Source organism: Hemitrygon akajei, chromosome 7 (assembly GCF_048418815.1).
Source record: "Hemitrygon akajei chromosome 7, sHemAka1.3, whole genome shotgun sequence".
Lineage (NCBI taxonomy): Eukaryota > Metazoa > Chordata > Chondrichthyes > Myliobatiformes > Dasyatidae > Hemitrygon > Hemitrygon akajei.
Genome location: NC_133130.1, coordinates 51,401,807 through 51,429,279, shown reverse-complemented (window position 1 = coordinate 51,429,279; position 27,473 = coordinate 51,401,807). Strand labels below are relative to the sequence as shown.

Genomic DNA, 27,473 nt, shown 5'->3' with positions numbered 1-27,473 from the left:
TTTGAGTTGGGACTTCAGTGTACTGATTAAAGAAACTTTCCTGAACACCTATGAGAAACTCTATCCCATCCAGCCCTTTTACAGTATGTGAGTTCCAGTGACTATGTGGAAAGTTAAAATCACCTTCTATCACTACCTTGGGTATCTTGCAATATTCTGGGATCTCTACAAATTTTCTACAGCAGACTGTGGGGTGGTCTATAATGTCATAGAATCATATGGGGCCCTTTGGCCTGTCTCGTCCACGCTGAAACCATTTAAACTGCCTACTCCCATCGACCTGCTCCAGGACCATAGCCCTCCATTATCCTTACTATCTATGTACCCATTCAAACTTCTCTGAAACGTTGAATTTGAGCTCGTATGGACCACTTCTGCTGGCAGCTCATTCCACGCTGTCATGACCCTCTGAGTAAAGAAGTTTCTCTTCATGTTCCCCTTAAACTTTTCACCTTTCACCCTTAAACCATGAAGTCCCACCCAACCTCAGTGGAAAAAGCCTGCTTCCATTTACCCCTGTATCCCCCTCATAATGCCATTAATGTGGTCAACCATTTCTTTTCTGTAGTTCCGCCCATATAGCCTCAGTAAACGTGCTCTCTAGGCTGCTCTGTCCGAGCACTGCTGTGACATTTTCTCTGACAAGCAATGCTGCCCCTCCCCCTTTAATTCCTTCCACTCTACCACGTCTAAAACAATGGAACCCTGGAAAACTGAGCTGCCAGTTCTGCCCCTCCTGCAACCAAGTCTCACTAATGACTATAGGATTATAATTCCACATCCTGATCTGTGCCCTAAGGTCATCCACCTTTCCTACAATACTCCTTGCACTGAAATATACACAGTTCAGAATATTAGTCTCACCATGCTCAGCCTTTTGATTCCTGCCTATGTGTGTAGGCTTAACAACATCTTTTCCCACAACCACTCCACTATCTGCCCCCCCCCCCCCCCCAATACCCGCAGCAGTATCAAATCTTTCCAAAAGGCTTTTAGTCCCCATCCATTTCAGGTCAAACCATCCTGTTTGTACAGGTCCCACCTTCCCTGGAAGAGAGCCCAATGATCTGAAAATCTGAAGCACTTCCTCCTGCACTATCTTCTTAGCCATGTGTTAAACTGTATGATCTTTTTATTTTTGGCTTCACTAGCACCTGCCATGAATAGAATACTGGGATCACAACCCTGGAAATCCTGTTCTCTAGCTTAGCATCCAACTTCTTGAACTCACTTTGCAGGACCTTGTCACCTTTCCTACCCATATTATTAGTACCAGTGTGGATCACTATCTCTGGCTGCTGACTCTGCCACGTAAGAGTCCTGTGGATTCAATCAGAGATGTCACTAACCCTGGCACTCGGGAGTCAACATCTGGGAATCTTGTTCTTATCCACAGAACGTCCTGTTTATTCCCCTAACCAATCCACAGAACATCCTGTTTGATCCCCTATCACTATAGCTTACCTCTTCTCCCCCTTCTCTTCTGAGCCACAAAGCCAGACTCAGTGGCAGGGACCTGACCTCTGTGGCTCATCTTGGCTGTTATTCTACCCAGCCACCCACCCAATAATATCCAAAGCAATTTACGTGTTGTTGAGGGGAAGAGCGACATTGGTACTCTGCACTGGTTGCCTATCCCCTTTTCCCCTTCTGATGGTAACCCAGTTACCTCTAGTGTAACTACCTCTATGTATCGCCTGTCGATCAACCTCCTGAATGACCCAGAGTTCATCCAGTTCTACCCCCAGTTTCCTAACGCGGTCTGTTGGAAGCTGCAGCTGAATACACTTCTTGCAGGTGTAAAGATCTGGGAGACTGGAGGCCTTCCTGCCTTCCCAGGTTGTGCAAGAGAGAGCATTCCAGTATCCTGCCTGGCATCCCCACTGGTCTAAATTGGCAGCATAGGTAGATAGGGTGGTAACGAAAACATGTGGTCAGGCATAGAATTTAAAAATAAGCCCTAAGATTTAGGAGCAGAATTAGGCCATTCGGCTCATGGATACTGCTCTGCCACCCTATCATGGCTGATTTATTATCCCTCTCAACCCCATTCTCCTGCTTTCTCCCCATAACCGTTGACACCTTCATCACATTGACCTAGTTGTAAGCTCAAGGAACAACAACTCATCTTCTGTTAAGATAAGTTGTTGGCCCACTGAGCTTAATTTTGAATTTAACAATTTCAAACACCATGGCTTCGGTTGTATGTTCTGTTCTGGTTCCAATTCTCCACAATTTAAAACATCTGTTTATTTTTCAGTATTCCTATTCTGATGCAGGTTCTTTGAGCTTGTTGATACTGCTTGAACTGCCATGCGCTTCTGTTTTCGTTATGAAAACATCATCTGTTTATCTCCCCATCAGTTACAATTTTAACAACTGGAAAGTATTCTAACTTCAGTAGTGCATAACTATTTCATTGAGGTGTATACTAATGAAGGATATTATTGTGAAAGGCCTGAACAATCCAAAGTCTTTCCCATAAAGTTTCTTTGATATAAGGAGGGACATTAAAATTAAGACTTTGTCCACAACACAGTTCAAATTTAAATTGTTTGTCTGGTAGAAGTTTCAGTTTTTATGTAAAGTTGTGTAAAATAGTGTCAGGAGCTATTTCCTGTTTCATACATAATTAACTGTCTTTGTCACAGTAAATTTTAATACTTGCGTTTCTATGGTTATAGGTTCAGTACCTCCAGGCAAACACTAATGTGGATTCCAGACTCCTTTTTCTCCAGGTAAGAGTAGAACTTAAAATGCTGGTTCTATTATTTGATCTGTTGAAAATGTTGTAGAATAGGTTTGAAATTTGAAATGGTATCCCTCAAAACTTCAATACAGATGAAATGAAATCTGTATTGTTAAAGTATTTTATGAAAACATTCTTGTTTATCAATATTTGAAGAGACAGAAAATACTAGGCTTTTGTTTTTGGAACCTTGATCCTCTTGGACTGATCTAAGATAATGCAGATGAATATTACAAAATCCCCAGTAGATTAGATTGAATCAAAAATTGCTCAAATTCTGAAATGGATATTGACACACATTAGCTTCTGAAATGTATTAAAGGAACCTTGGAGACTGGACCATGTAGAGTGGACCATGACCATATGAAAATCATATGTTGAGAACCTTTTGTCTTTGTTATTCTCTGAGAAGCTACATTGTTCATGTAACAATCAGGAATAATTCCAAATGGCCCAAATGTGTAATATTGATGAAAAAAGAAATGTTTAAACATATTTAAAATACTGAGAATTTGAATAGTAAACTAAAGTTCACAATGATAAATCAGGTTATTTGTTTGTAGTTTTTCGTTAATTCTGTTGTATGTCTTTACTGTGAATATCTGCAAGGAAATGAGTCTTGGGGTAGTATATGGTGACGTATGCTATATGTCCTAGTGAAGACACTAGGTTCATGAGGATTATTCCAGGAAAGAAAGGGTTAACATGTGAGAAGTGTTTGGCGGCTTTGGGCCTGTACTCACTGGAATGTAGAAGAATGCTGGGGGATCTTGTGTAAAACTACCAAATGTTGAAAGAACTCGATAAGGTGGGTGTGAAGAGGATGTTTCCTGTGGTGGGGGTGTCCAGAACCAGAGGGTACAGCCTCAAAATTGAGGGGCAATCCTTTGGAACAGAGGTAAGGAGGAATCTTTTTAGTTAGCGAATAGTGTGACTTCGGAATGCTCTGCTACAAACAGTGGTGGAAGCCAAGATTATGAGTATATTTAAAGCGAAAATCGATAGCGCCCTGATTGGTCAGGGCATCAAAAGGCAAGTGAATGGGATTTAGTGGGATCTGGGATCAGCCATGATGGAATGGTGGAGCATACTCGATCGGCTGAATGGTCTAATTCAGCGTGTAGTGTAAATGTCCAAGATGGCGGGAAGAGAGACCCCGATGATCTCAGCTGACCTCACTATCCGCTGCAGGGTCTCGCGATACGAGATGGTGCAATTTCCTAACCAGGCAGTGATGCAGCTGCTCAGGATGCTCTCAATACAACCCCTGTAGAATGTGATGAGGATGGGGGGGTGGGAGATGGACTTAACTCAGTCTTCGCAGAAAGTAGAGACGCTGCTGGGCTTTCTTTGCTATAGAGCTAGTGTTGAGGGACCAGGTGAGATTCTGCACCAGGTGAACACCAAGAAATTTGGTACTCTTAACGATCTTTACCGAGGAGCCGTCGATGTTCAGCGGGGAGTGGTCGCTCCGTGCCCTGCTGAAGTCAACAACTATCTCTTTTGTTCACATTAAGAGACAGGTTGTTGGCTCTGCACCAGTTGGTTAGCCGCTGCACCTCCTCTCTGTAAGCTGACTTGTTGTTCTTGCTGATGAGACCCACCACGGTCGTGTCATCGGGCGAACTTGATGATGTGGTTCGAGCTGTGTGTTGCAGAACAGTCGTGGGTCAGCAGAGTGAACAGCAGTAGACTGAGCACACAGCCCTGGGGGGCCCCGTGCTCAGTGTGCAGTGTGAATGTGTTGGAGATGCTGCTCCCAATCCGGACTGACTGAGGTCTCCCAGTCAGGAAGTCTAGGATCCAGTTGCAAAGGGAGGTGTTCAGGCCCAGTAGGCTCAGCTTTCCAATCAGTTTCTGAGGGATAATTGTGTTGAATGCTGAACTGAAGTCTATGAACAGCATCTGAACGTATGTGTCTTTTTTGTCCAGGTGGGTTAGGGCCAGGTGGAGGGTGGTGGCAATGGTGTCATCTGTTGAGCGGTTGGGACGGTACGCAAACTGCAGGGGGTCCAGTGAGGGGGGCAGCAGGGTCTTGATATGCCTCATGACGAGCCTCTCGAAACACTTCATAATGATGGATGTAAGTGCAACGGGATGGTAGTCATTTAGGCAGGACACTGAAGACTTCTTAACGGCACGGGAGACGATGGTGGCGGCCTTGAAGCACGTTGGAATGGTGGCGCTGCTCAGGGAGATGTTGAAGATGTCAGTGAGAACATCTGCTAGCTGGTCTGCACATCCTCTGAGCACTCTACCAGGGATGTTGTCTGGTCCAGCAGCCTTCCGTGGGTTGACCCTGCACAGGGTTCATCTCACATCGGCCACCCTGAGACACAGCACCTGGTCATTTGTAGGGAGGGGTGGACTTCCTCGCCGCCACACCATTTTCCACCTCAAACTGGGCATAGAAGTTATTCAGCACATCTGGGAGGGAGGCATCACCTGCACAGTCAGGTGATGTCCTGGATACCCTTCCACATGCACTGTGTGTCGCCACTGTCCTGAAAGTGGCTGTGGATTAGCTGGAATGTGCACGCTTTGCCCCTCTGATGGCTCGGGACAGTTTGGCCCTTGCTGTTGTTAGAGCTGCCTTGTCGCCTGCTCTGAAGGCGGAGTCACAGGTCCTCAGCAGCGCACGCACCTCTGCCATCATCCATGGCTTCTGGTTAGCGCGTATAGTGATGGTCTTGGACAGAGTAACATCATCGATGACAGACAGACAGACATACTTTATTGATCCTGAGGGAAATTGGGTTTTGTTACAGTCGCACCAACCAAGAATAGTATAGAAATATAGCAATATAAACCCATAAATAATTAAATAATAATAAGTAAATTATTCCAAGTGGAAATTAGTCCAGGACCAGCCTATTGGCTCAGCGTGTCTGACACTCTGAGGGAGGAGTTGTAAAGTTTGATGGCCACAGGCAGGAATGACTTCCTATGACGCTTAGTGTTGCATCTTGGTGGAATGAGTGTGTCTGGCTGAACGTACTCCTGTACCTAACCAGTACCTTATGGAGTGGATGGGAGACATTGTCTCCCTGATGTAGCTGGTCACTGATGCTGTGTACTCCTCTAAATTGGTAGAGTCGCCATCGGTTGCAGCCTCCCTGAACCTGTGCCAGTCAGTGTGCTCAAAGCAGTCTTGAAGAGCAGAGATGGCTCCTGCTGGCCAGGTTTTAACCTGCTTCTGAACTGGTCTGGAGCACCTGACGAGCAGTCTGTATGCTGGGATTAGCATAACAGAGATGTGGTCAGAGTAACCGAGGTGGGAGCGGGGCTCTGCCCGGTATGCGTTAGGGATGTTTGTATAAGCAAGGTCCAATGCATTCTCCCCTCTCGTTGCAAAGTCCACATACTGATGGAATTTGGGGAGCACTAACTTAAGGTTCGCGTGGTTAAAATCACTGGTGACAATAAACAGTCCATCAGGGTGTGCAGTTCGCTAATCGCCTTGTACTGTTCACAGAGTGCCTTCTTAGCATTAGTGCTGGGGGGGGGGGGGGGGGGGGAGAGGGGAATGTAGACACCGAATATAAGAACAGAGGTGAATTCCCGTGACAAATAAAATGGTCTGCATCTAACAGTCACAAACTCCACTAGCGATGAGCAGTGTCTGGAAGCCAGCACAGAGTTCTTACACCATTCCGTGTTGATGTAAATACACACACCACCACTGCGAGTCTTACCGGAGAGAGATGCATCCCTGTCTGCATGAAACAAGGCGAGCCTGTCTAGTTGAATGGCAGCATCCGAAATTCCATCAGTGAACCATGTCTTTGTGAAGACATATGCAGAGCAAACTCTGTACTCCCGCCAAGTATTTCGTTGGAGTCGGATGTAGTCCATTTTATTGTCCAGGGAGTGGACATTGGAGAGCAGAATGGATGGGAGAGCCGGCTGGCTAGGGTTCGCTTTTTGCCTGGCAAGGACCCCTGCCTGCTTGCCTCGCTTCCGCTTCCTCGCACATCGCTTACGACATCTCCATCTCCGGCTGCCAGCATCAGGCGAGTCTGAGGAATGTAGGCCCATTCCCCTCAGCAAACCGAGGTCACGCAATTCAGCCAGATCTTTGTGAAGGTTTGTTTTTGGGCGATCTCTGTATTGTAGTAGTATCTGGTGATGGTAGGTAGCCGCTCTGTTATCCATGTGCCCTAATCAAAAATTGTGTATCTGTGTCCACAATAAGGAAAACATTGAACAAGAATGGTGTTCATGGAAAGACACCACGGAGGAAACTACTGCTCTCCAAAAAAACTTTGCTACACATCTCAAGTTTGCAAAACTTTGCTGCTTTGCTGCCTGCGGGCCTGGACAGTTTGGAATCGTTGAGGGAACAATGAATTCAAATACTATATCAAGGCATTTTACAGGAGAATGTTAGGGTAGTGGTTTGTTGCTTGAAGCTTAATAGAAGTTGGATGATGCAGCAAGACAATGACTGAAAACACAAGAGTAGATCAACAACAGAATGGTTTAAAAAGAAGTAAGTTTGTGTTTTGGAATAGCCAAGTCAGAGTCCCAATTGAAATGCTGTGGCATGACCTGAAGAGGGCTGTTCATGCAGTAGTATCCTAGAAATATTGATGAATTGAAACAGTTTTGTATGGAAAAATGGTCTGAAATTCCTTCTTGCCATTGTACAAGTCAGATCAGCAGCTACAGGAAACGTTTGGTGGAGGTTATTGCTGCTGAAAGAGGTTCTAACAGTTATTAAGTAAAAGGGTTCACATACTTTTTCCAGCCTGAAATATGAATGATTAAACAATGTGTTCAATAAAGACATGAAAAGTACAATTGTTTGTGTGTTATTAGTTTAGGGAGATAGTGTTTGTGTGTTATTGTGACTTAGATGAAGATCAGTCTACATTTTATAAGTAATTAATGCAGGAAACCAGGTAATTGCAAAGGGTTCAAAAACCTTTTCTTGGAATTATAGTCCTTTACTCTGGGTTAGAGAATCAAACTAGAGGACATAGGTTTAGATAAGAAGGGAGAGGTTTTTTATGTACTTCACCCATAGAGTGGTCACTTTATGGAATGACCTGAGGAAGTGATAGAGGCGGGGACATTAACTTACGAGACTTAAACTCAAAAATTTAGGACCAGCTTCTTCTTTGCCATTAGATTTCTGAACGGTTCATGAACAGTACCTCAAGGTTTGTTTATTTTGCACAATTTATTTACATTTGTAATTTATAATAATTTTATGTCTCTCTGTTCTTCTGCTGTCACAAAGCAGCAAATTTCATGTTATATGTTAGTGATAGTACATCTGATTCTGAGTTCTGATTATGATCTACTTAGTGTTGGGATCAAGTAACCCTTGTTAGGCAGCTGGGATTGAATCATACCTAGCACAAACTAAGATGGTTGCAGTTGACATTGTAGGAGTTCCTCATGACGTTGCCCTAGCCCTAACCATATTTAAATGCTTTATAAATAACTTTCCCTCCACATTGTCAAATGAAGGGTTGCTTATCTGTAAGACCATGAGAATTGGTAGCAGGTGTAGCAGGAGTAAAATCATGGTTGATCTGGCCTATGACTCAGCTCCACCTTACTTAACTTTTTTTCTGTAACCCTTCATTTCTTTACTTTTCAAAAATCTATCTATGTCATCAATATACATAATGAGGTCGTCTCTACTGCTTCCTTGGGCAGAGAGCCCCACAGATTCATTACTGTCTGGGAAAAGCAGTTCCTTCTCACCTCCATCCTAAATCTACTCCCCCATATCTTGAGGTTATGGCTCTCAGCTGCCAGTGGAAACAAATTTTCTGCCCATCCTTTCACTATTTTATGTTTCTATAAGATTCTCTCTCAATCTTCTGAATTTCAGTGAGTAAATTCCCAGGCGAATCAATCTCTCTTCATGTCCATCATCTGGAGGTCCATCATCTCCAGAACCAACCTGGTGGAGCTGCTCTGCATTACCTCAAAAACCAGTATATCTTTTCCAATTAAATACCAATCGTTATGTTGCTTTCAACTTAACAGGCAGGCTTCCAAGGAGTTTGTCTTTATTATTCACATGCTTTGCTGAAATCCCGTACAACCGGCTGGGCTATTTAAAAATGGCGCCATTCATTAACCATCGTTTCTTTTCCGGTGAGTTCCTACGGGAGGAACTCGGGTAGTTTGGCAAGGTAAACTCCCGCCCGCCTCGTTCATAGGAGTTATTTTATCAACACCGTGTCCCAAACTTAGACCATTTCCACCCAATTCTTTAATTTTACACAGGTGGCTAGCCCTCTCGTCAGGACCCTTCAGGCTATTGGTTTTTAATTCGAACTCTTTGGTCAAGCGGCATTTCCAATTCTGCCTCTTCACACCCCATTCTGGAATAACAATAGGGTGGGGGGCCCCGGCATCTCCCGGCTTAATCTGTAAGCGATCTGCAGGGTTTAAAATTTCTTCATTCGATTTTGGACCTGCAGATTTCCCGTTTCCTTCACTAATAATATTTATCTCCCCATTTTTGAGCTCCACATTAAGTTTCACCACCCCTTCGAGCACAAACACCAGGGAACTCTCACTTCTCACGATTACCAGGGTTAACCCCTTTTCCACTGAACCAAGTCTATCTGACCCAAAAGGACGGCCGTCTCGTTCAGCTGAATCAAATACCTCAGACTTTTTCTGAGCTCCGTTACTAGGTTCAGGACCACGTGCATTCCCATCTTGGACACATTCAAACGGGACATTGACCTGTTCCAGGCTTTCAATACCCGTACCTTTTTCAAATTCTAAATTCCCCGGATCCTCCCAGTTACTCTCTGGGCAACTCCCTTCCGGAGTAAACTCAACCCCACGGGCTGAAACAACCTCTGCCAACCCAGCAGACTTCTTCAAGGCAAGGGCACCCTTTTCATCTAGGACTGCCCTCTTTTCATTGTCGGGAACACCTTTGGAATTTTCAACTTCGTCAAACAGGTCTGCCACACCAGACAGATCATCCATGTCCAACTCTGGACCTCTTAACCGCTGTAACGGTTCCTCATCTTTATTTTCTGCCTCTAGAACCTTGCTCCTCGTTAATGGCAGATCTACCTCCTCTCCCTTACCCTCTTTCACTTTACTACTCTTCGCTTTACCACCCTCTAAACCCTCGTGACACAGGGTCGGTAAAAACGTCTCGGCCAAATCGAAACTGGCCCGATTTAAACTGCTCTCGTTCTCAGCTGCTGCTCTCGACAGGCTGCAAGTGACCGCGCATGCAGGATAGCTCTTGGAAGCTAGGGGCGGAGCCTCAACACTCACAGGCGGTTTTATCAGCGTCATGGCTGACTAAACCTTACCCCCGGCTAAATCGTTACCAAGAAGGACGTCCACGTCAGTTCTCGGGAATTCTTTTTTAAAAAAAATATTATTTATTTATTGAATTTTAGAAATTACAGGAATAAATGTAATAATGAAATGGTAAGAAAAGTGATATCAACCCTCCCCCCTTAACCCTTATCTAAAGAAAAAGAAAAAAAAAAGAAAGAAAAGAGAAGTAAGATTGCTTGGATATCGGAGGATCCCCACATGTTCCATGGAGTTCAAAATAATTTTGATATTTATTTTCACTTTCCCGAATTACTATAATTTTATCTTCAAAGGACCTATGTATCTAATCCTATCTTTCGTAAGTATGGTGACCAATACTTACCACAGAAAATAACACCACAGAAAATAAATAGATTAAATTCAAATATGTCTGACCAATGTTTTCGATGTAAACAAGAAATTGGTACTTTTTTACATTCTACTTGGTCTTGTTCTAAAATTCAACCATTTTGGATTAATTTAAGATTTTTATTGGAACAATTTATTGGAGTACAAATTCCACATACTCCATTGCTATTTTTATTAGGAGACATTGAAGGGACAATAATGAAATTTAAATTGAATAAGTATCAGAAAAAATTTATAAAAATTGTTTTGGCAGTAGCCAAAAAAGTTATTGCAGTTACTTGGAAATCTGATTTAAATTTAACTATGGATCGTTGGAATAACGAAATACATAGTTGTATTCCATTTGAAAAAATTACGTATAATTTAAGTTCTCGGGAATTCTGATGGCACCCCTATTTCAACTGGTCCAGACACCAGCTCACAATCCAGAATGACCCTATGCAAAGGCACCACTTCGGTCCATTTTCCTATGCCTCTCAGGGCTACCTCTCCCGTCTGAGGTCCGAACTCTAGCACTTTACTGCTAATCAATGACAGCTCAGCCCCCGTGTCTCTCCAGATTCGTACGGGAATTGGTGGGTCCCCCTTCCTCAAAGACACGGTCCCGTGTGACAGACAAGTCTCAGACCCTTCTCGTACTCTGTCTACCCAGGGCTCTCTTGTCGATTTACTGATTACCATGGCACATCCGATAGGGACTGCTGCTTTCCCTTTTCCTGTCTCCCTCCTCAGAGCAAAGCACCGTGACGCAACATGCCCGCTCTTCCCACAATTAAAACAGGTCAAGCCTGGAAATCTCTGGCCGTCTGGCCTTTCCCCCTCAACCTTACCACTAGCTCCCGGCGGGACCTCTGCCTCAGCCGGCGGACTTTCTTGATTGTTCCCACGGTCCCTCGGGGAACTTTTATTCGAGGAAAACTTTGCCTTGTGGGTTAGGGCATATTCATCTGCGAATCTAGCAAATTCTGATATGGACTTATTCGGCTTCTCATTCAAAATACATCTGAATCTCCTCCGGAACACAACCTTTAAATTCCTCAATCAACATTAACTCCCTGAGACGCCCATAATCCTCGCCCACTATTTCTGCGGTGCACCAACGGTCCAAGAGCACCCCCTTCTCATGGGCAAACTCGGTATATGTCTGATTCCCCCCTTTCCGTAAATTTCTGAACTTTTGTCTATATGCTTCAGGTACTAGCTCGTAACCCCGGAGAATGGCCGCCTTTACTTGGTCATAATTCTCTTCCCCCTTCCTCCTCCATGGACAACGCCGCATATGCCCGCTGTGCCTTCCCTCTTAACACACTTTGTAACAACGCCACCCACTGTGTTCTGGGCCACTTCTGATTCACTGCCACCTTTTCAAAAAGCAAGAAATAACTATCAACATCCGTCTCCTCGAACGGGGGTACCAACCTCAACGCCCGACTAACATCAAACCGCTCCTATCGGTCCGACCCCTGACTTCGTTGCTCTTGCTTTAACTTCTCCATCTCCAAGACATGTTTCCTCTGTCTCTCTGCCTCCCTCTCCTTCTCGGCCCTTTCCTTCTCCTTCTCAGCTGCTTCCAGCTCTTTTAACTGAAGTTCATGCTCTCTTTGCTTCTCTAATGCCTTTAGCTGGATCTCATGATCCCGTTGTTTGTCGGCCCTCTCTCTCTCTCTCTCGGCTGCTTCCAGCTGCTTTAACTTCATTTCATGTTCCCACCTTAATTTCTGCAACTCTAACTGAGCCGTCCCACTAGCTGGTACCTTTTCAGGGATATTTTCCAATACCTCAGCTGCAAACACATTCTTCTCAATGTAATACTGAGTTATGGCCCTTCGCACCTTCCGCTTTTTCATTGACGACCTCACCTCTGCGAGGCTTAACCCCTTCGCCAAATTTACCAAGTCTGATTTGGTGGCCGCCTCTAGCGCCCCCAGAGTCGGGTTTCCTATAAATTCATCCACGTCCATCATTGCTGGTTTCCCGTCTGGCTACCCGCGTACCAGATCCAAGTTTGGACTTACAATCCCCATTCACTGGCCCTCCAATTTTGGTATCAAATCCTGAGACGAGATCCCCAAGTTGTTACGTACCCCGTAATTGGGTCACTTACCAGCAAAGATAGAGAGGTCCGTTGAAGTCTGATGGTACTATTTTTAAAAGTCTTTATTTATAAAGGGGCACAAAAATAAGGTTAATACAAACATTCAGATAATATACGTCGTCAATACTCAATCTAAAAGCGCGGGTATAGTAATAATCATCAATAAGAAATAGCTCTGTCGTATGTCTAGGGGATAATATATTGTCCGATAGAAATATAAGTCACTCAGTTCCTGCAGGCTTCAGCCTTTGGGGACCGCTGGGTTTTCACTTGTTGGAGAGAGAGAGATTTGTGAGAAAAGAAACTTGCCCGGGTCTTTTGATGAGGCCAAACCGTTGAGTCGGGGGAGTTGGTTCCCCGTTGTTAGTTCAAGGAAATCGTTTCTGTGGTACTCGCCACCGGCTCCCAGGCAAGGGAACCGAACGCATGTGGCTTCCTTCAAATGGCTGTCCGCTATTACGGGATCGCTAGCGTGTCTTCTGGTGCGTCTGAGGAGCCGTCTCTACAGCCCCTCTTTTATCTTGACTCGCAGGGTAGTAGATGTCAATCAGGTTGGGGGTGATGCAATCTTTCTCTCAACTAGCCCACTTTGCCCGAGGGCTTGCACGTATCCTAGTCCCCAATCCACAAATGCGTCTCCAAGAGACAATGGCCAATGTCGCGTTATTTTGCATTGCCGGGGAACGAGGCATCCGGCACGTCTCTCTCCCATTTCCTGGGTCCACTGACCCACCCCCCCCCCCCCCTTAGTGCTCTTGCGATTCTCACAAAGGAGGGGGCTGCGGGCATAACAATAGATAGATAGATTTCCAAAGGGAATTACAATGTAACTGTAGCATTACAAATGCACAGATATAGATAATAGAAGAGAAATAGAAAGGACAAAAAATAAGTTACCACAAACAGTCTTAACAGTAGGGGTTATCACTTCCCTGGCTATAGGTTGACTCACTACAGAGCTTAATGGCCAAGGGTAAGAATGACCTCATATAGCACTATTTGGAGCAGCACAGTTATTTTAGTCTATTACTAAAAGTGCTCCTCTGTTCAGCCGAGGTGGCATGCGGAAGGTGGGAAACCTTGTCCAGAATTGCCAGGATTTTCCATCGGGTTCTTTGTTCTATCACAGCTTCCGCTGTGTCCACTTTGAATCCTATAGCAGAGCCAGCTTTTCTAATCAGTTTATTGAGCCTGTTGGCATCACCCATGTTGCCCCAGCACACCACTGCATTGAAGATTGTTTTATTGACAACTGACTGATAAAACATGTGAAGGAGAGGCCTACATTCTCCAAAGGAGCTCAGGAAGCAGAGGCATCCTTGGCCCTTTTACACAGTCTCTGCGTTGGTGCTCCACTCAAGTCTGTCATCCAGGTGCACCCCCGGGTACTTGTAGGTCCTCACCACATCCTTGTCCTCACCATCAATAGTAACAGGGATCAGTGCAGGTTTGTTTTCCTTCAAGTCCATTACCATCTCCTTTGTCTTACTAATGTTGAGCTGCAACTCCAGTTCCTGAACTCAGTCTTTAAGGAGCTGTAGCTTGATGTAGATACCAGGGAGACTCAATGTTTCCTAGCTTTCCCACATCTCAGATATATCAGTATTAAGTGGAGTAAAAGGAATCGCAGAGGCGTGAGAGAGGGCCTGGCCAGAATTGATTGGAAAAGAACACTGGCAGGGATGAATGCAGAGCAGCAGTTGCTGGAATTTCTGGAAGCAATTCGGAAGACACAGGATATGTACATCCCAAAGAGAAATAAGTATTCTAATGGAAAGATGACACAATCATGACTAAAAAAGGGAAGTCAAAGCTAACGTAACAAAAAATTAGTGGGAAGTTAGAGGATAGCTTTTAAAAACCAACAGAAGGCAACTAAAATAGTCATTAAGAAGGTAAAGATGGAATGCGAAGGTAGCTAGCCAATAATACTAAAGAGAATATCGAAAGGTTTTTCAGATACATGAAATGTAAAAGAGAGGCGAGAGTAGATATCTATTGGAAACAATGCTGGAGAGGTGTTAATGGAGGACAAGGAAATGGCGGACAAACTGACTAAGTATTTTGTGTCAGTCTTCACTGTGGAGGATACTAGCAGTATGGTGGAAGGTCCAGGTGTCAGGGGTCATGAAGTATGTGAAATTACCATTACTAGAAAGAAGGTTCTTGGGAAGCTGAAAGGCCTGAAGGTAGATAAGTCACCTGGACCAGATGTTGTGCATGCCGGGGTTCTGAAAGAGATAGCTGAAGAGATCGTGGTGGCATTAATAATGATCTTTCAAGAATCACTAGATTCTGGAATAATTCTGGAAGACTGGAAAATTGCAAATGTCACTCCACTCTTCAAGAAAGGAGACATGCAGAAGAAAGGAAGCTATAGGCCAGTTACAACGAGAAAATCTGCAGACGCTGAAAATTCAAGCAACACACAGAAAATGCTGAAGGAAGTCTGCAGGCCAAGCTGTATCTATGAAAAGAGTACAGTCAATATTTCTGGCCGAGACCCTTCATTAGGACTGGTGAAACATCGACTATACTGTCTTCCATAAATGCTGCCTGGCCTGCTGAGTTCCGTCAGCATTTTGTGTGTGTTGCAATAGGCCTGTTAGCCTGACCTCAGTGTTTGGATAGATTATTAAGAATGAGGTCTCAGGGTACTTGGAGGCGCATGATAAAATAGGCTTCAGTCAGTCAGTCCTCAAGGAAGAATCTTACCTGACAAATCCGTTAGAATTCTTTCAAGAAATAACAAGCAGGATAGACAAAGGAGAATTGGTTAATTTACAGAGGCTTTTGACAAGGTGCCACACATGAGGCTGCTTAACAAGCAACAAGCCCATGGTATCACAGGAAAGATTCTAGCAATTATAAAGCAGTGGCTGATTGGCAGGAGACAAAGAATGGGAATAAAGGGAGCCTTTTCTGGTTGGCTGCTGATGATTAGTGGTGTTCCACAGGGGCTGTGTTGGGACTGATTTTTTTTGTGTGTTATATGTCAGTGATTTGGATGATGGAATTGATGGCTTTGATGCAGAGTTTGCAGACTATATGAAGATAAATGGAGGGCAAGTAGTTTTAAGGAAATAGAGGTAACAGAAGGACTTAGATTAGTTGAATGGATTAAGAAATGGCAGGTGGAATGCAGTGTAGGGAAGTGTATGCTAATGCACTTTGTTAGAAGAAATAAAAGGGTGGACTATTTTCTAAATGGAGAGAAAATAAAAAAAATAAACTGAGGCACAAAAGGGCTTGAGAGTCTTTGTGCAGGATTCCCTAAAGGTTAATTTGCAGGTTGAGTTTGTGGTGAGGACAGCAAATGTAAAGTTAGCATTCATTTCAAGACAACTAGAATATAAAAGCAAGGATGTAATTTTGAGACTTTATAAAGCACTGGTAAGGCCTCACTTGCAGTATTGTGAGCATTTTGGGCCCCTTGTTTTAGAACAGATGTGCTGAAACTGGAGAGGGTTCAGAGGAGGTTCAAGAAAATGATTCCAGGATTGGATGGCTTATCGTATGAAGAGCGTTTGATGGCTCTGGCCATGTATTCACTGGAATTAAGAAGAATGAGGGGTGACCTCATTGAAAACTATCGAATGTTGAAAGGCCTTGATAGACTGGATGTAGAGAGGATGTTTCCTATGGTGGTCTGTGACCAGAGGGGACAGACTCAGAATAGAGGGGTTTCCTTTTAAAATGGAGATGAGGAGGAATTTCTTTTGCAGAGAGTGGTGAATCTCTGGAATTCTTTGCCACATATAGCTGTGGAGGCCAAGTCTGTATGTATATTTAAGGCAGAGGTTGATAGATTCTTGATTGGTCAGGACATGAAGGGATATGGGGAAAAGGCATGAGATTGGGACTGAGAGGAAAATTGGTTCAGCCATGATGAATTGGCAGAGCAAACTTGATGGGCCAAATTACCTAATTCTGCTCCTATACCTTATGGTCTTATCTCACAAAACCTGAACGTACCATTAAATTTGAATCCATTCTCAGTGCACTAGCTATGTACGAATAGATAAAGAAAGAGAAAAAAAAAACTTAGAACCTCTGCCTGTTCTTGCCCAAGCCTGTTGCATCATTACTGGACTACTCTAATGCTGGTCCACTCCAACCATGGTCACTCCATCAACACCTCCCTTTTTTCATTGGCTCAGATAAAACTCACTTCCAACGAGACTTGCTGTTTTCAAATGGCTCCCACCTTGCAAGATATCACATTCTCACTCGCTACTTTAAACAATGACTCACTCCTGACGAGACTTGTAGGTTTACTGTGGATCTCTGCCTGCAAGATGTTGCTCTCTCACTCGCTAGTTCAAACAATTGCAGCAGGTCCTGGTCCTTGATTCTGGCCATAACCAGTCTCTCAAAGCACTTTATCACAGTAGATGTGAGTGGAACTGGGCGATAATCATTGAGGCAGCTCCCCCTGCACTTCTTGGGCACTTATAGATTGTTGCCCTTTTGTAAAGAGAGATTGAAAATAACTTTTGTATGCTCTTGCAGAAAGGTATCCTGTGAGGATAGTGTAATTGTTAAAATAATCACTTTGAGGCATTCCTTACTTTCAGTTGAATCTTATTTGATGGAGTTAATGAAGAGGTACAGCCCCCAATTCATGGTAACTAGAAAACTTACTGTCATTGACCATCTAGAACCATTTGCAGTAACTATACTTCCAGGCATTCACCAGCTAAAGTAATGAAATATCTATCCTAGTTTTAACAAACTATTTAATGAACATTTTGGATCCTGTAGACAGACTACAGACCTTGCTTTTTTAAAATATTCGTCAGTCAGCAATGGGAATAAAATTAACCCAGGGGTTTCCAATATTACATTTCGCCTAGTCTTTCATCTCAGTTAGCCACTGCAGTTTTTCAACCATAAATAGGTTCAAATTCATAAACGTGTCATTATTTTTGTCGTAAAACTCTAGCCATGGCTTTGATAAGTATATTGTGCAGTTAATTATTGTCATATAATGTGCAATGTGACTCCTTCGGTAAGGTAAGAATCATTATTTAATAATCATGCATTTGGATTATACTGCTATATGATGGAATTAATTGTAATAAATATACTTAAATATAAATGTCACTAAATCAACTGTGAATCAAATTAAAGAAAATCATTGAAACTTCAGCAACTAAGGTCCCTCGACAAAATATGAAAGTGATTGTGAAAATTAACCAGTGTTTGACTTTCTAAAATTTCCTGAACCAGATAAATGGTTGCTGGCGTTTGAAGGTTAATTTTGCCAATAATTTTTTCAAAATATTCATGGTAAAATAAGTCAGTGTTTGGCAGGATATTTATTTGAATTCTCCAAAGGGCTGGGATATATACTTGTATATACTGTTCAAAACTGTTGAACAATTTCAACTTTTGTGATACTCTGACCTTCAAATTAATTCTCTTGTCAACTGTTCTTGTTCCAGCTTACTGAGTGGGAGAATCTCAACACTACGGGATGAAACTGGAGCAGTAAGCTGACCATTATTTTGTATTTAATACTCTTTTAAAGTAGAATTCAATTATAAATTTCTTATGAAGAATCATGTTGTAAGGGTTAAATTTCTATCTTGCACTAATTAAAAAATCATATAGTCATGGGGATTACAATACTTTTTGACTAAGGAGCTTCTACACAGTATTAATTTTTGCGGAAGTGTGCACTGTGAGCCTAAGCTGTTCTTTCTCTACCTGGTGGGCATTTTAAAAATTGTTGTACAGTGATCTCTGGCATTTTCTCAATATATTTGAGCAGTAACTAACTGTGTTTCCCAAAAGTTCTTCTTGCTGTTCATATCACAGCATCATAATTGTGTCAGATAAGGATGAAATGGGGTAAAAACTTATTCCCTGTAATGTTTTTGATGCCCATCTTGTCCATTCTTTGCTTAGTAATAATATCAAAGCAAAAGAATGCAGGTTGTAGTTACTAAAGATCTGTTAATTCCTCCACAAGCCTATTCTCAGTTCTTGACAGGAAAGCATAAAGCTACTCTCAGATCTGTTTACAGAAGAGGCACGTGACTGATCTGTATCATAAGAGGACTGAGATAAAGGTTAAAGATTAGCTTTATTTTAATGTTTGTTGTAATGTGGATTTTTCAGTTTCAAACTGGGTGATTTTCAGCAAGTGTTGATAAAATGTTACATGAACTAATGGCCCCAATTCTGCCCCTCACCCACCTAAGAAAAAAAGTGATTTAAACCTGATGATAGAAAGCTCTGTCTATAAGACCATAAGACATAGGAGCAGAATTAAGCCATTTGGCCCATCAGGTCTGCTCCGCCTTGTGATCATGACTATTCCATTTCCCTCTCAGCCCCATTCTCCTGTCATCTCCCTGTAACCTTTCATGCCCTGACTAATCAAGAATCAATCAACCTCTGTCTGAAATACATCCATTGACTTGGCCTCCACAGCTGCTGTGGCAATAAATTCCTCAGATTCACCACCCTCTGGCTAAAAAAAAAATCCCTCCTCATCTCCATTCTAAATGGATGTCCCTCTATTCTGAAGTTGTGATTAATATAGAACTGACAAGTAATTAAAGCATGGTCTTCTTTGATTGGTAGATATACCCACATAGAGGAACCACAATTATTTGATTGGTCTTAGTTGTCTATCTGTAAGTTTGTTGATAATAGAAAGCTAGGGAGAAAGTGATTCTGGTGCTTCAGTTCCATTAGGATTAATGTGTTATACTCATCTGAAGAAGGGTAAATATCTTCAATGGTTAGCTGAAAGCTGAGAAAAAGAAAATCCATGCAAAATGTAAATTCAAGATTCAGTTCAAGATTCTTTAATGTCATTTCCAGTAGACAAGTAGGCAAGCAAAATAATAGTTACTCTGGATTTGGTGCAGCATAAAGAAGTCTTCTGGTCAAGATGGTGCCAGCGAACAACGATTCCTCAGGTGACATCTTCAGATAGCAAATCTATCCAATTATTTCACCTTTTCTACACCTTCTACTTGTTCTTTTCATCTTGTTTGTCTTATGGAAGCTGTTGGAGCCTGTGAAGTACAGTTTGGATCTTGATTGAGGGATCCAGCCGTATGCTATGTCCGGAGAGCTGCCTCGTGGAGATCAGAGACTGGGGCTGAGAAGGTCTGAGAACACAAGCTGACTTGTGGGAAAAATCAGAGACAAGGCATGGTGTCGTGAATGACTCCATCTCAAAGTGGTGAGGAAGATTGAAGCATTGAGGTGAATGCAGAGGGAGTCAGCAATGGCTCCCAACAGAGATGGTCAACCGTTGGAATGGTGGCGTTCCTACCCCCGTGGGCAGTGTTTGGCCCCAGGTTGGCAGCATTAGGACACCAAGGTCGGTGGTCACTCTTTATAGAAGGATTGAGTTTGTGCAGCTGCTCTCTTCATATGCAGATGAAAAGATATTTCCCACATTCTGAGATTTATGTGATTATTGGACTGTATATTGGTTTCCTTCAGTCTTTTTGGTGCTTTCTTGTGGACAATTGGCGGATGAATGATCTGTTAATTTTTGTGTGTAAGAGGTGGCATTGGGGGTTTGGTGCTGCAGTCACTGTTCTTTTCTGTGAGTGAAGGGGTCAGGAATCGTTAAGTGTAGGGGCTCAGTGATTGTTACTGTGCTTGTTTTTTGCTGTGGGATTTTGGGGTGTGTGAGTTTTGTTTCTTTTCCATGCGGTGGGGAGGTTGATTTCTTTCATCAAACACCCATGGACTTTCTGTATTTAATGGCTATTTGGAGTAGACAAATATCAGAGTTATATTGTACATGCATACTTTGACAATAAAATCAATCTTTGAACTTCGAAGAAAACACAGTAAGATAGTGGACACAATAAGAAGAATACAATATATAAATACATGAGGTAGCTTCTATAGTTAGGTTGATTGCAAGTCCAGAAAGTGATGCTAGGTATGTGAGTGTCTGTACCTAAGGTGACTGACAGAAAATGATAAAGTAGTGGTGGTAGGGAATATGGAGGTTTGGGTTAGTGGGTGGAGGTGTTAATCAGTTTTACTGCTTGGGGAAAGTAACTGTTTTTGAGTCTGGTGGTCTTGGTGTGGATACTTTGTAGCCTCCTTCCAGATGTGTGTGAGACAAATAGTCTATGAGCAGAGTGAGTGATGTTCATGATGTTATTTGGCCTTTTCTGCTACCCTTCTGTATTGTATATACAGTATTTTAAAATTAGAAAATGTGACAGTAAAATGTGAGTATAGTTGTACTTTTTCAAGTACATGGAGGATTCCAATGTGACCAACTGTACACCTGCCGGAATAAAGGAGGTCGGGGCTTGTAAGTCCTGGAAGAAAAGCAAAACGTCCACGAATATGTCAGGAAGATGGCCCCTAAGGACAATTTGCTAGGAGAATACCTCAGTCAGCAGGCAAGGGACATGGAAATGGAAGTGGGTGAAGCATAGCCAGAGGACCAGAGGCCATGGCAGGACAAGCCACTGCACGGGATGCACCATCGCCAGATATCAGAGGTGGCTGACATAAGAAAGTCCTACGGATGGTTGGAAATGGCAGGGCTGAGTGACAGCGTAGAGGCGCTGCACAAGAACAAGTGCTCAGCATGCGCAATAGAAGCAGGGGTCTATTACACCAGGCACGACCCAAATACAGACTGTGCTAGAAGTTCTCTGAAACCATCCAGCACATAGGAGCAGGGTGCAATATGTAGGCACAAACAAGTGCAGGAATTGTGTACAGGAACATCTGAGCTGAGTGTGGATTGGACACTCTTAAGTTCAAATGGGAAATATCCCGGGAAAGTAGTGGAGAATGACAGAACTAAGATCCTGTGGAACTTCCAAATACAGACTGACAAGCAGGTACTGGCCAACCAACCTGACGTAGTAAAACTGAACAAGGAACAGAAGAATGCAATATTATTAAATGTGGCAATCCCGAAAATCAGTAACACCTGGAAGAAGAGTATGAGAAGTGGGAGAAATGCCAGGGCTTGAAAGATTAGATAGAAAGGATGTAGAAGGTTAAAGCCAGACTAATCCTGGTGGTGATATGAGCACTTAGAACTGTGACACTTGGATTGGGAGTGTGGCTTCAACAAATCCCAGGAACAACATCCGAAATCGTGGTCCAGAAGAGCGCATACTGCGCAAGGATACTGCGCTGAACCCTCAAGCTGCTGGGCCTCAAAGGACCCTAGATTGAGGGAAAAATAAACATACACCCCACCCATGGGGTGAGAGAAACAAATACATATATGCACACATACACAATGTGTGTGTGTGTGTGTGTATATTAATTAAAGGATGTGATATAGTAATCAGCTTAGTTTCTGTTGTAAGGTAAAGAAATGTGGCAGCTCATTTGTGCAAAGTAAGGTTTGCCCAGGAGGATTATGTTAAGAACAAGACTCTTTGCTTTTAGAAGTGACGATTGCAGGATTTATGTTGAGTATGATACTAGGGATGACAGTATAGCATTCCCTTCTGTACCCATATCAGCCTGTATTTCAATGCTGCAGTCTTTGAAGTTGGACAAACTTGGAATGGCTGATTTGATTGAGAGTAATATCAGTTGAACCAAAGTGGATTTTGTCTTACTTTAATTAACTAGTTGTGTAGATAATGGATAATGCACTGTGATAAGCAATGGTTATAATGTCACAGTACAATATTAATGGAAATTAATTATTGGTCTGTAGAGTAACACTTTTTCTTGGACTGTGGTGTAAAACCCAAGTTTTGAGGGTTTATTTTTAACGCAGCTATCTTGAATGAAAATTGTACCCTGATGCTTACTGTTAATAACAATAGAATTCAATTATCAGGATACTGTGACTACTAATGCCATTTGCTGGTAAACATGTCATGTTTTAACTGGAGACTAAAGAGCCTGCAGATATGCTGGAATACATCAAATGCTGAAGAAGCTCAGTAGGTCAGGCAACATCTAAGAAGGGAAATGAACAGTTGTTGTTTTGGGCTGAGACCCTTTATCAGTACTAGAAAATAAAAGAGGGTAGAAGGCAGAATAAAAGGGAGGGGGGAAGGTGAGAAGCAAGAGCTGATGAGTGGTAGGTGAATCAGATGGGGAAGGGGTGGAGTGGGAATGATGTGAGAAGCTGGGAGTGACCGGTAGCATGGCAGAATGCTGAACAAGATCGAGCCTTTTTAGGAGAGGATAATAGGCCATGGAATGAAAGGAAGGAGGAGTGAATCAGAGGGAGGAAGATGTTTGTGCAGGTCATGACGGTGGGATAGGGTAAAGTGAATAGGTGAAGAGGCCAGACAACTAAGGGAAAACAAAAGGTGGGGAGATGGAGGGGAATAGTTACTGCAAGTTAGAAAATTGACATTGATGGCATCAGGTTCGAGATGACCAAGATGGAATATAATATGCCATTGCTCTAATCTTTGTCTAGCTTCAACTTGGCAGTAGAGGAGGCAGTGAACAGGCATGTTAGTATGGGTATGGGAAATGGAATTAAAGTGGCTGACCAAATGGAGATACTGGCTGTTGGGGTGGATGGAGCAAAGGGGGAATTGGAATTAGTTTATTATTGTCATGTACTAAGGTACAGTGAAAAGTGTGTCTGGCATAGTATTCATACAGATCAAGTCATTACACAGTGCATTGAGGCATTAGAAGTTAAAACACCACCCCCTGAGCCTCTGCCCATTTCCTTAACTCATCCACCCCTAAGTGCCCATGCTTCTGGTGCGCCCAATTGCCAGGTGACCACGGTCATCCTCCTCCTCATAACACTCCATGGTCATCCTGATCTCTGCTGCTCTATCCACAGCAGCATTATGTATGACCCCTCAGTGTCCCAAGAACTGTGGGCATCTGCATAATGGACAGTAAACTGCCGCTGGTGTGCATCTCTCCAGATATGTTCCCAATGGGGTGCCCCCAAGGAGATCGCCAATGCACCTCCCAGTGTTGTTCGTGCCACTGAGGCATCCATACCACCTTACCATTGGATACTACCCATGAGTTGGTCTAACAGCATGCTGGAAGTTCATGAGTGTCAGGGTGCAGAAGTGTGTGAAGTTGCCTTTACTAAGGAGAAGTTTCTTGAGAAACTGAAAGGGCAGAAGGTAGATAAGTCACCTGGATCAGATGATATACACCCCAGGGTTCTGAAAGAAGTGGCTGAGGAGACTGTGGAAGCATTAGTAATGACCTTTGAAGAATCAATTAGTTTCAGAGGAATGGAAAATTGCAAATGTCATTCTACTCTTCAAGAAGGGAGAGAGGCAGAAGAAAGGAAATTATGGGCCAGTTAGTCTGACCTCAGTGATTGGGAAGATGTTGGAGTCAATTGATAAGGATGAGGTTTTGCGGTACTTGGAGGCACATGATAAAATAGGCTGTAGTCAGCATGGTTTCTTTTAGAAAAAATCTTGCTTGAAAAATCTTTTGGAATTCTTTGCAGAAATAATAAGCAGGATAGACAAAAGAATGTCGATTGATATTGTGTATTGAATTTTCAGAAGGTCTTTGAGAAGGTTCTACACATGAGGCTGCTTAACAAGTTAAGAGCCCAAGGTATTACAGGAAAGGTACTAGCATGGATAAAGAATCGGCTGATTGGCAGGAGGCAAAAAGTGAGAATAAAGGGAGCCTTTTTCGGTTGGCTGCCAGTGACTAGTGTTGTTCCACAGGGATCTGTGTTGGAACTGCTTCTTTTTAGACAGACAGACATACTTTATTGATCCCGAGGGAAATTGGGTTTTGTTACAGCCGCACCAACCAAGAATAGTGTAGAAATATAGCAATATAAAACCATAAATAATTAAATAATAATAAGTTAATCATGCCAAGTGGAAATAATTCCAGGACCAGCCTATTGGCTCAGGGTATCTGACACTCCGAGGGAGGAGTTTTAAAGTTTGATGGCCACAGGCAGGAATGACTTCCTATGATGCTCAGTGTTGCATCTTGGTGGAATGAGTCTCTGGCTGAATGTACTCCTGTGCCTAACCAGTACATTATGGAGTGGATGGGAGTCATTGTCCAAGATGGCATGCAACTTGGACAGCATCCTCTTTTCAGACACCACCGTCAGAGAGTCCAGTTCCACCCCCACAACATCACTGGCCTTACGAATGAGTTTGTTAATTCTGTTGGTGTCTGCTACCCTCAGCCTGCTGCCCCAGCATACAACAGCAAACATGATGGCACTGGCCACCACAGCCTCGTAGATCATCCTTAGCATCGTCCGGCAAATGTTAAAGGACCTCAGTCTCCTCAGGAAATAGAGACGGCTCTGCCCCTTCTTGTAGACAGCCTCAGTGTTCTTTGACCAGTCCAGTTTATTGTCAATTCATATCCCCAGGTATTTGTAATCCTCCACCATGTCCACACTGACCCCTTGGATGGAAACGGGGTCACCTGTGACTTAGCCCTCCTCAGGTCCACCACCAGCTCCTTAGTCTTTTTCACATTAAGCTGCAGATGATTCTGCTCGCACCATGTGACAAAGTTTCCCACCGTAGCCCTGTACTCAGCCTCATCTCCCATGCTGATGCATCCAACTATGGCAGAGTCATCAGAAAACTTCTGAAGATGGCAAGACTCTGTGCAGTAGTTGAAGTCCGAGGTGTAGATGGTGAAGGGAAAGGGAGACAGGACAGTCCTCTGTGAAGCCCCAGTGCTGCTGACCACTCTGTCTGACACACAGTGTTGCAAGCGCACGTACTGTGGTCTGCCAGTCAGGTAATCAATAATTCATGACACCAGGGAAGCATCCACCTGCATCACTGTCAGCTTCTCACCCAGCAGAGCAGGGCGGATGGTGTTGAATGCACTGGAGAAGTCAAAAAACATAACCCTCACAGTGCTCGCTGGCTTGTCCAGGTGGGCGTAGACACGGTTCAGCAGGTAGACGATGGCATCCTCCCCTCCTAGTCGGGGCTGATTCTATATGCTATATGTCAATGATTTGGATGATGGAATTGATGGTTTTGTGGCCAAGTTTGCAGACAAAACGAAGACAGGTGGAAGGGCAGGTAGCTTTGAGGAAGTAGAGAGATGACAGAAGGATTTAGACAGATTAGGAGAATGGGCAAAGAAATGGCAGATGAAATACAGTGTCTGGAAGGGTATGGTCATGCACTTTGGTAGTAGAAATAAAAGGTTAGACTATTTTCTAAATGGAGAGAAAATACAAAAATCTGAGGTGCCAAGGGACTTGGGAGTTCTCTTGCACGATTCCTTAAAGGTTAATTTGCAGATTGAGTTGGTGGTGAGGAAAGCAAATGTAGTGTGAGCATTCATTTCAAGAGGACAAGAATATAAAAGCAGAGATGTAATGTTGAATCATTATAAAGCACTGGTGAGGCCTCACTTGGAGTATTGTGAGCAGTTTTGGGCCCCTTACCTAAGAAAGAATGTGCTGACATTGGAGAGGTTTCAGAAGAGGTTTGCGAAAGTGATTCTATTTTATTGAAAGGCATGTCATATGCTGGAACTCAGAAGAATGAGGGGTGACCACTTTGAAACCTATCGAATGTTGGAAGACCTTGATAGAGTGGGTGTGGAGAAGATGTTTCCTGTGGTGGGGAAGTTTAAGTCCAGAGGACAGAGCCTTATGGTAGAGGGGTGTCCTTTTAGAATGGAGGTGAGGAGGAATTTCTTTAGCCAGAGAGTAGTGAATCTGTGTAATTTGTTGCATAAGCAGCTGTGGAGGCCAATTCATTGGGTATATTTAAGGCAGAGGTTGATAGATTCTTGATTCATCAGGGCATGAAAGGATACAGGGAGGAGGCAGGTAGGTGATTGGGGCTGAAAGGAAAATGGATCAGCAATGATGAAATGAAGGCTGTGTGGATGAGAGGTCAATTGTATGGACTTTATCATGAGTGCAAAGGTCATTATCAGGCAGGGACATAGCCTTTTCATGGAGACAGCTCACCCTGTCGGTACCTTTTTCTGCCCAATCTGCAAAATACCATTTCAGTTTAGTGGTTGAAGACCATGGGGCACGGTCCTCCTTGTGAGTCACATTGTTGGACTTCACCCGCTGCATGATAGGAAGGTGCAGATGCAACACAACTGACTCAGAGTGTTCATTGATCTGAAGGGCCCAATACCAGGCCAACAACTGCCTCTTGAGGGAGGTGTATTGAATTGCCATCACAGGGAACATCTTTGTCCAAAACCCTAAAGGAGTGTGATGCCCCTTCAACACCTGCCACAGGCTCTACTCAAGGAGTAGCCGAAACCTGCAACTCAAAGGTTACACCGTTCTGTTGAGGCTGCTTACTGTTCAGGATTCCTTTGAAAATGGTCTTTTTGCCAGGGACCTAGTATATGGAGCATAATATCATGGTCCCATGGGGAACATGTTGGCACCAATACCCTAGGAGCCCCACAAAGTACTGCATCTCCTTTTTTTTTATTAAACTTTTTAAATTGTGTTTTCAAGTAATTACAGAATAAAAGTATATGAAAAAAAGTATATTACCCATCCCCCCTCCCCATCCCCCCCTCCCCCCGAACATCCCTATAGAAATAAAAGAAGAAAGAAAGAAAGAAAGAAAAAAAAAGAAAGAGTGCCTGGATATTGGAAGATCCCCACATGCTCCATGGAGTTCGTAATAACTTTAGTATATATATTTATTTATTTCCCCAAATAACCAATAATTTCATCTTTGGAGCACCTATATATTTAATCCTGTCTTTTGTAAATAAGGGCGCCAAATTTTCAAAAATGTTTCATATTTATCTCTTAAATTATAAGTAATTTTTTCAAGTGGAATACAGTCATAAATTTCTTTCTTCCAACGATCTATACTTAAATATGTATCCGATTTCCAAGTAACTGCAATAGCCTTTTTGGCTACTGCCAATGCAATTTTTATAAATTCTTTCTGATATTTATTCAATTTGGGTATCGGTTTTATCCATTCAGTATCACCTAGTAAAAGTAATATTGGATTATGTGGAAGTTGT

The 27,473-nt window shown here is 43.1% G+C and overlaps 1 protein-coding gene across 1 annotated transcript in view; it reads left to right on the top strand.

Annotated features, from left to right (window-relative positions):
* kctd3 (potassium channel tetramerization domain containing 3) overlaps positions 1 to 27,473 on the top strand; it is a 107,009-nt gene that overhangs the window by 25,510 nt on the left and 54,026 nt on the right. The window contains exons 2-3 of the mRNA XM_073050839.1: positions 2,685 to 2,738; positions 17,978 to 18,023. Of these exons, the coding sequence (XP_072906940.1) occupies positions 2,685 to 2,738; positions 17,978 to 18,023 (100 nt within the window). The remainder of the gene's footprint in view (positions 1 to 2,684; positions 2,739 to 17,977; positions 18,024 to 27,473) is intronic.